Genomic DNA, 9,689 nt, shown 5'->3' with positions numbered 1-9,689 from the left:
GCAGCATTGGGGGAATTGGTGATCTTCTGCCCATCTTGACTTCTGAGAGACACTGCCACTCTGAGAGGCTCTTTTTATACCCAATCATGTTGCCAGTTGACCTAATAAGTTGCAAATTGGTCCTCCAGCTGTTCCTTATATGTACATTTAACTTTTCCAGCCTCTTATTGCTACCTGTCCCAACTTTTTTAGAATGCGTAGCTCTCATGAAATCCAAAATGAGCCAATATTTGGCATGACATTTCAAAATGTCTCACTTTCAACATTTGATATGTTATCTATATTCTATTGTGAATAAAATATAAGTTTATGAGATTTGTAAATTATTCCATTCCTTTTTTACTCAAAATTTGTACAGTGTCCCAACTTTTTTGGAATTGGGTTTCTACATCGGTGAAGACAATGTGACGTCAAATAGCAGATCTCAGATCTGGTCACTGCCAATTTTCAATGTATGGAAACAAGCAGCTTGGACGTAATTACTTGGATAATGGACTGCATTTTGCTGTCTTTTTCAATTCAGTACAATCAATGGAGATAAATAATACCCTCTCCAACTTGTGTTGTAAACACATTAACAAAATACAAACCATGTGTCCGGCCGCATGTAAATTCAGCTCAAGGCCAGACTGGCTTTGTTAATGTATAACACAGAGGTGAAGCGCAGGTGCCTGACCACTCATTCTAATGACAAACCCCAAAGCTTGCTTACAGTCAGCTTTCCTGTGGTTTTGGCCTCTTGCTAAACACAAACAGAGAACAATGTGGTCCAGGCTAATCTCTGATCATCTGGAACAGAACGTTCTCAAACTCAACCAAACAAGCATCGCCGGCACAACCCTCTCGACCACGTCGTGCTGATGCAACACTTACATACACATACAGACACAGCCCACCGATCCGCTGTTCAAGCACATGGTTCTTCAAGGACACCATTCAATTCAATTCATGTTCATTTTTACAGCACTTTTCACAATACAGATTGAATGCATGGTTCAATGATATAACGTCATCAGTCTTACCTGTTCACCATCACTCCAGAGGATTCAGAATTAACAATATTCAAATATTTTCAATATACAGTATATTAATAATCAATCAATTACATAATTTGGTGGATTTCTAGAAATAGCATCCAATGTGCATCATTTCAAGCATTTAAAAAGCCTTTTTAAATATGAAAATCAAGTGCAAGTGTATATTACAAAACAAAAAATAAATTGACAAATAAAAAATAAAAAAATGTATGTATAATATTATGAATTATGTTTTTATCACTGCTTATTAATGGTTACTCAGTGTTTAAAGCAACATTTCTCAGAATTTGAACCATTATTCATATTTGTTATTGGACATTTACACAATTTAAGTGTATAATAATAATAAATAATAATAATTATTATTATTATTGTTATATAATTAATCTGTATAGTTCTAAATGTAATTATATAAGTTATAATTACAAAAATATATGTATAAATCGATTATTTATGATGGCCTAGACTTTTTTTTGATCAATCAGGAATTCATTGAATTTTGAAACATTTTGATCAAATGTTGACTATTCACACCATAAGCAAATATTGGCTCAGTGACTATTTCTTTAGGGTTTGTGAAATATTTTTAAAGTTTCTAAGTCTGATTCATTTAGTTAAAACTGTTTCAGTGAATCAAACTCTTTTGCATCATAACACCGTTCATATATTGAAATGCTTTAATGAAAATAAATGTAGATAAATATTGCTCTTTATCACCATGTACTGCATTGCCACAGACTTTTACTGCATTTCACGTCTTCCATTTTTTGTGGCTTTTAAAATATCGTTGGCTACAATGTCAATCGAAATGATGGAAATATAAATCGATTTTAAAGACAATAATGCTTGATATCAAATTTATACACACAAAAATATCAGGTTAAAGTTGTTACACAATGAATTAGGATCATTTAGATGAGGCTCCAATACTGCCACACTCATGTTCACTCATAGATCTAATTTTCAGGAATTCTACGCAATTATAGGAAACCGGGGCCAAAGTTTACTGTGATTGTCGATGACGTAGTTAAGTGATGGGGACCAAATAATGGTAATGAGAGTAAAGTTCATCTGGAAGCAGCTGATGTTAGAAATTGATGTGACAGTGAAGTACGCAGCAGGAGGAAGAACGGGGTTGGCTAGCAGGAAGCATCGGGAGACAGTGGTCTGGAGGAGCTAAAGAGTGGAAAAACACTGGTAAAGAAGATCAGTATATGCCTTAAGAAAGAGAAGATGGGAGCGATACGGAAGCGGAGAGTTGGAGTAAGAGGGAGAAAACAAGAAAAAGAGAAGGAGAAAATAAGCTCCCAGACCGAGAGCAGTGCCTCGCACCCCTGCCGTTAGCCGAGGGTGGGACGATGAAGTCTCCATTCAGACCCTCTCTAGAGATCCTGTCACAATAAACTGCACATTTCTGTTTAGACCAGTCCTACAGCTGCATGGGAGGCTCTTTGAATTTCTCCACCAAAGTCTCATATCTTGGATTCTCCTGTGAAAACAAAGGTCTTAAATGCCCACATCAGTCCTACTCAAATGCCCATCGCCGATACCTACAAATGACACAAAGAGGAAAAGATAGAAAGCATGCGGTAAACCTTGCAGCCTTTTGATGATATCTGATAAATATGTCAATATAAATGCTCTTGAAAGGGCTTAAGTGTTGATTCTTCAGAGGAACCATCATAGCAGTATTGTAAATATTGTTGGCTACAATCATGGCAATGCACTCAGAAAACATAAATAAAATGCCGTAAAATCTATATAAATGATACAAAAAAGCAGTAGTTATTGACATATACTTTTAACAAAACATTCTGATATGAACAATATGAGGCTTCTGTGAGGATTATTTTTAAGTCATGGCACTAAAGAGTTTGATTCAATTAACGAAACGGTTAAAAATTATATATATATTAAAACTACACTTTTTTTTTACTCAGTCAATTAATTTAAAGTTTTTTAAGGAATACTTTAATTCACATGGATGCATAAAAATAAAAAATCCATTAAAAACTTTATGCATAAATTGTTGCGAAACAACAACAACAACAACATTTCTAATTAATTCTGTTCTTATGAACCTTAACAAAAATGCATCATGTTTCCACAAAAATATTTTATTTTTTAGGTTGCAATATTTCACAGTATAGTTTTTACTGTTTTTTTGATCAAATAAATGCAGCCTTGTTCAGCATAAGAGACTGTTCAAACACTTACTAATTGTTGTAAACATTTTTTTACAAATTTTGATTGTTCAAAAATCTACCAATTATTTAAAAAAAAAACAATCCCAAATTTTTGAATGTCGTATGACTTAAGTTTATGTATATGGTGACAGCAGGAAAGTGTGTCTCATTGTATTTGTGAGCCATTTGTTTAGTATAATAATAATGGCTAAATATATTTGGTATTATGAAAATTGCAAGCATGTTGCATTCACAAAGGATGTTATAAACAACACATTTCTAAAGATGATCTGAATTCATTCTGAATGTTCACACACAGAACAAGCCAAAATTCTTGCAAAATACTCCGAGACCCCTGAAGCTACTGTAAGTGATGGAACACGACCAACCTTTGAGGCTCTTGGAAAAACATGCCTATATCTACACTTCAGAAAAACTCCAAAATCATACCAATACATACAATTCACTGCAGTTTCCAGCTGAAATGAGCACTAGTGGCAGTAAAACACCACCAACTTTTATTGCCTTTCATACAAATACAGGGACATGATATAGATAATAAGATAATAAAGACTCAGCTCCTTGCACAATATGAAGTTATAACCTTAAAACACATTTACCACAGTGCATGACTTGTAAACAAATACATTTTGATGTTTGCATCACATAATCGGATCCATATGGCTTTTCTAACATGGTAAACTTGCTTGATAGCACACCTGGTACAGCACTGCACTTGTGCTCGTGTAAAAGGGCCGTGAAACGCGAGACACGATAAAAGGGCTCAAATACTTGTAGAAGCAAGCTAAAATGACAGTTGCTTAAGAAAATAAGTTTTTATTTATTTTTATTTTACTTTTGCTCACACTAGCAAGTTTAGGGGTAGAGTTTAGTGTAGGTGGTACAATGTTTTCAAACTCAGAAGCAACGTCAATTTGCAGAAATGTCATCACAGGCACTTTTTTCTAAGGAGCCTGGTTTGGAAATTACTGTTTTTGCAACACTGAGTTGTCAATACAAGGTCAGCAACTTTCTTCTTTGAATGAAGAGTTTTAGAGACAGATTTACTAACAGCTTGTGCCAGGAAATCCCTCTTTTGGTTTAAAAATTAGCAATGAAAAGGCACGCAAAAGTTATTTTTGTGGCTTTTATAAGATTGTGGTCTCATGCTAATTGGCCCGGTTTAGTAAATCCGGCCCTTAGACGCCAATCTCAGGTTAGGTAACTAGATGCAGGTAAGCAGTTATGTTGCAGCAGAGCACAGAACAATGCTCTGAAACACAAGTTAGATCAGGCTAATGGCCAGCTCTCAGCCTGAGGGAGTTAACAGAGCCCATCACAAAACACAGCCTTTCTCTTCGTAAATGAGCCACTGCACCGTTTTCTAACTCTGGCACAGAATAAACCCGGGAGACAAAGCCTGGTGATTCAGGGTGACGTAATGGAGAACTACAACAAATAATGAGCAGAAAATGGCCAGAATGACCATCAAAAAGCCACCCTGCATGAATTATAACGCTACAGCAATCAATTCGGTCCTACTGACAAGCACACAAATACTTAACGCTCAGTCAAAACATTGATGACTACTTCATTAGAGGCTTGCTTAATTCTGTTGTGCCTTATAGTTACAAACAACTGCACTTCTGATAAAACATATTAGTGACGCACCAACTTTTCAGCAATGTAATGATTGCGACTGAATCTGGTCGAGACCGTTTTAAAGAGCCAAAATCGTTGACTGAAATGGTGACGTTTAATTCGCACTTCTTTGATTGCACAGCACACTGTGACAGTGTTTTTATTAGAGTTCTGATTATTAAATCATTTAGAATAAGTGCCATTTTATATGCTATTTTCTGTTTTGTGAAAACTTTGAAAAAGGAACGTTTTTAAATGGAAAGAGTTTTTGTAAAAATTCATTTCGGTGGATCGTTATAATCGACTGAAGCTCATGATATACAAATGGGGCCAAGAAAGGGGACTCTGGCTATCTTACACAACACGCATAAAAACAAACATGCCATATATATAAAACATGTCGGGGTTGATGTAATCTCTCTCCTACCAACAGTAAACCACCAAAACATATGGGTTCAGTATAGACAGACACAAACAAATACACACACACACCTATATTCAGGTAAACACATCTCTTCTCGGCCCCTTGCGTTTTATCTTGTGTCTCACAGTCTGTGGTCAGTGACAGGCAAGATCACAGTCTTGTGCCTTGAGGTTAAAGGTTTTGCACTCTTTCTGAATCAGCAACGCTAATGTAGAGATACATTCTCTTCATTTGAGTTCAATGTTTGGTTACATTCTGCCACTCTGAGATTCATCAGATAATGGGCAGAAAGCTTGTTAGGGAAGAATTGTCATGAGGATGAGGCAGACTTCAAGGCGCTCTCAGAGCCGTTACACACACACACACACAAACACATTCTCTATTATTCTCTCATTAGCATTCTGATGGTCTTTAATCTTCACAGATATAGCTACATGAGGTCTCCAAGTTACCAGTTTTCCAGACTATATACAGCTCATTTTATAGCCTATTAACATGCTGCCTGATAAATCCTGCTCACTGTAATAAACATTAACCCACTATATATAAACTTTTAAATTAAGTTTACCGTAATTGCTACCTTAAATGACATGTGGTGCTACCTTAAAAATTGCTACCTCAAAATTTTAAGTGGTGCCAAAAAGTCATAAACTGCAGTTTCAGTTTAATTACTGATAAAGACATTTCACTGAAAACGAGGAATTAATAAATAATGATAATAATAATCAACAACAATAATAATTACTACTACTACTAATAATAATAATATTAGTATTATAAAAGGCTGAATAACATTTATAATAAAATGGAGAATAGCAACAGAATTGTAGGCTATTGCATTTGAAAATCATGCCACATGTAAATGCTTTCAGCTGATTTCAGCACAGGACTATACTATTTATCTCTGAAATAATAAAAAAAAAAGATCCACGAATAAATATAATAAAATAGAAATAATTCAAATACAATTTTATGACGTTCTCTCACATTCCTACAAATTATTATTACTTCGAATACTTTCAATATTCATTAAGGGAATATGTAATAGGCTGTCTTGGAGTAACTCATAGCCTATATTAGTCGAATCGCTCATTATTTTCGAATTTAAAGCAGGCTATATAACATTAACAAGAAGCAACATTCTCAGACTAACATGACAAAGAATATAGGACACTTTTCTTTCTGTCTGTCTTTCGTGTCGGTGTGCGCAGCTGTGAGCTTCATAGAGATCCACTTGTTGCTGCAGCTCCACACAAACCCGAACTGCGCTGTTTACAGAAGAGCAGATTACTCACAGCCCGCTGAACTCACCTCTTCTTCTCTTTCTCCGCTGTCATCTCTCTGTCCCCTCGAAGCTCCCGCAGTTCAACAGCAGTGCGACCTCTGCGCAAACGGGACGCGCTCCAAACCCCCCGCAGACGCTCGCGTTAAATCACAGAAAAGGACGCAAAACTGACCGTGAAAATGCAGTAAAGTCCACCAGCAGGGCAAAAGTGACTGTACAGTCTCAGAACACTGCCAAGGATCGTACAGTCGCCCGCTTTTGTAAAATCCACGCGCGGTGGGGCTCGTCGCGGTGAGGGAGTTTCTCTGGTTTTGCGGGTCAGCGAAGTTGCCGCACTGAAGGACGCTTGACAGCAGAGCAATCAATCCCTGCTCTCTGATTGGCTGGAGCCGCCGTTGGGACCCGCCCACCGTCTGCGCTGACAGGATCCGCTCCTGACCTGCAGCTCTACCTTCTCCAATATGGAAGCATATAGGTAGCGAAATTCAGACCCCTTTAAAATGAAATATGCAAAATGGCATTGTATTTCTGTATTTAAATTTAAATTTTCCATTACCCATACGTGCAAAGTTTGGTGCAAAAGTAAAATTAAAATTAAATTACATAATTTACATTTGCCATTTTGAATATTGCGTTGCCATTTTGCATATTGCATTTTAAATTGAATTTCGCTACCTATATGCTTCCATACTCCAAGAGCCAGCATCAAACTTTAACCAAACTCATTTTAATCAGTTAAGTATCGTAGTTTAGTTGAAAATAACAGCAACATGATTGTAACTCTGCAAGATGGCATGTCTCTCTGGAGCAGGACTGAGTGGACAAGTGAGCTAAAAGGCTATTGAAAAAGACATTCAGGGATGAGGGACACATGTAGGCTAGCCTAATAATTTAAGAATCATTGGTACATTAGTTAATTAGGACAATGTATGGCTTTCCTGAGAAGCAAAATTGTTTTATAGTATTTTTATGCATCACTATTTTAGAAAACGTCTTATAAGTAAAATAAGTTTTATATCATAAATGTTCATAAAGCGCACACACACATACACACAGAGAGAACATTGCACATAACAGTTTCTCATAGTCTAATAATACACAAGAATATCATAGGCATAACCATGCAGTAGATGATTAGTCTATTTTCAAAGTTCACAGGCTAATGATGAGGGTAATCAGGACTTGTACGTACTGTAGACTGTAGAGAAGTGATTGGCTACTGTCCTGACCCGTTCATAATGACAGGTCTTGTTGCATTGTATGTAATTTCCACATCCTAGCAACAAAACAATCCAGTAATATAATGAAAAAACCACACACACAACGAAACACTAAAGAGGGTACTCGTGTAACCTCACACTCCAGCATATATGCACACACACGCACACACACACACACACACACACAACACTTGTTTTGGTGACTTGCGTATAGGTCAACACTGCTGTTTCGAATGGAAACGGCGCGATGGTCTCATGAAAGTCCTTCCCAGTACCGTCCAATCACTGTCTCTGGCTATCAGACCATCATGTGATCAGATCCCAATGCTGAGTGCTTAAAACTCCCAGTTCACACGTTCATATGCATCACATCTGCAATACAATCACTTGTTCTTTACATTTGGTTTTTGCATTTCAAAACGGTACTAGTTAAATGGGTTGACTCCAGATGTACCACTGATGCACTGCATGATGGGAGAAGAAATTAAACATGAAATGGCCTTCTAAAGAGCTCTATCCAGCTGCTTAAGTGATGTCACATGAGCTCCCTTAAGTGTTTTACATACATTAAATAAAGATGGTGCAAATCTGTGAGTATCTGTGCACGCATGTGGGGTTCAGCAGGAAAGATTATAATGCCTAACTTTCTACTTTTAAATTAAAGCATCAAATTCTTGGTAAATGATGGTCTATGATCAGCTCATGGGCGTTTACAGTGTTCACAGCGCAGGAGATGGAGGTTTAAGTATTAGGACAGGGTCTCTTCACTGAAGTAAGAGAAGCCCTTGAACTCATCCTGGTTGATCTGCTTGATAATGGCATCTTCCACCGGGGTGAGCACCGGCTCCTCGCGGGTGAAGTCCTGGTCAAAATTGTTGACGTCCCTTTTGGTTTTCTGTGGATGGAGAAGAGGAAAGTGTGCTAAATGAGCAATTTCAGAACAAGAAATCACAAGAACACATAAACATCCAAACACGGTGCATTCCATAAACGCTCTGACTAACCTAAGAAATGCTTTTCCAGAAAATATTTGAGCAATTTTTATGTGTGTCCCTTATTTCTGTCGACTGAACAAGCCAGGCCAATCATTTGTGAATTAATCATACTTCTGAGTCGGTTCTTTCTTTTCAGTAAAACAGGCTTTCAAAAAACAGTCTGAATCAATGCACGCTCTCTCATTGAATCATCTGAAGCAGACTGTCAGTCAGTAAAATAGAGAGTATCAAGATTTTAAGGAAACAGAGAACAAACAGTGCTGGATGAAGTGGATATTCACCTACTAACAATTGAAACAAAAGGCTTCTTTCTGAGAGATAAATGAGAAAATTCAGCTACTGCTGTGTCATGTGAATAAGTGGTCATTCACACAGAGAGTGTTTTGTGTCCTATGCTGTTTTTTAGTTGTTTTTCTATGCGAACATGCACTAGATGGATATCTTTAACCATTCCGTTGCTATATAACATTTTTTGTGTATTAAAACATGCATAAAGACCATTGCTCTCATTTATTGTTTGATCTGAAGAGTCTTAAGTCTTGTTGAAGTTTGTAATAGAATGCTAGACATACTCAGAAAAGTAAAAGTTCTTTCAGAGTTGAATTTTTAAGTTTCTACAATATTTAGTGGTAGCTTATCAGTGGTGGCTGTCAATTAATGTACATATAGCAGAAACGAACGGAAAAATCAATTTAAGATGTAATAAAACAGACGATGAACACTATTAACAGCAATTATTATATGATACAATAAAACTTATAGCAGAATGTGGTAGTTCTGTATATTGTTTCAGGGTTGGCATCATCTGAGGTCCTCTGAGGGGTTGGCATAATCTCTTCTCAGGTGTTCTGGATCCAGACTGAAGCTTGTGTAAAACAGAGAAACAAATAGAGACATACTT

At 36.8% G+C, this 9,689-nt stretch overlaps 2 protein-coding genes across 2 annotated transcripts in view; both read right to left on the bottom strand.

Annotated features, from left to right (window-relative positions):
* Positions 1-6,914, bottom strand: part of epas1b (endothelial PAS domain protein 1b) — a 43,473-nt gene extending 36,559 nt beyond the window's left edge. Inside the window, exon 1 of the mRNA XM_016273862.1 lies at positions 6,600-6,914. Coding sequence (XP_016129348.1) covers positions 6,600-6,625 — 26 coding nt within the window. The 5' untranslated portion in view covers positions 6,626-6,914. The remainder of the gene's footprint in view (positions 1-6,599) is intronic.
* Positions 6,915-7,613: 699 nt separating this feature from the next.
* LOC107586499 (protein kinase C epsilon type-like) overlaps positions 7,614-9,689 on the bottom strand; it is a 101,199-nt gene continuing 99,123 nt past the window's right edge. Inside the window, exon 14 of the mRNA XM_016273893.1 lies at positions 7,614-8,688. Coding sequence (XP_016129379.1) covers positions 8,542-8,688 — 147 coding nt within the window. The 3' untranslated portion in view covers positions 7,614-8,541. The remainder of the gene's footprint in view (positions 8,689-9,689) is intronic.

The sequence above is a fragment of the Sinocyclocheilus grahami genome, unplaced genomic scaffold (genome assembly GCF_001515645.1).
Source record: "Sinocyclocheilus grahami isolate Dianchi unplaced genomic scaffold, SAMN03320097.WGS_v1.1 scaffold82.1, whole genome shotgun sequence".
Taxonomy (NCBI): Eukaryota; Metazoa; Chordata; class Actinopteri; order Cypriniformes; family Cyprinidae; genus Sinocyclocheilus; species Sinocyclocheilus grahami.
The sequence above is the reverse complement of the archived record's forward strand: the minus strand, read 5'-3'. Positions and strand labels throughout refer to the sequence as shown.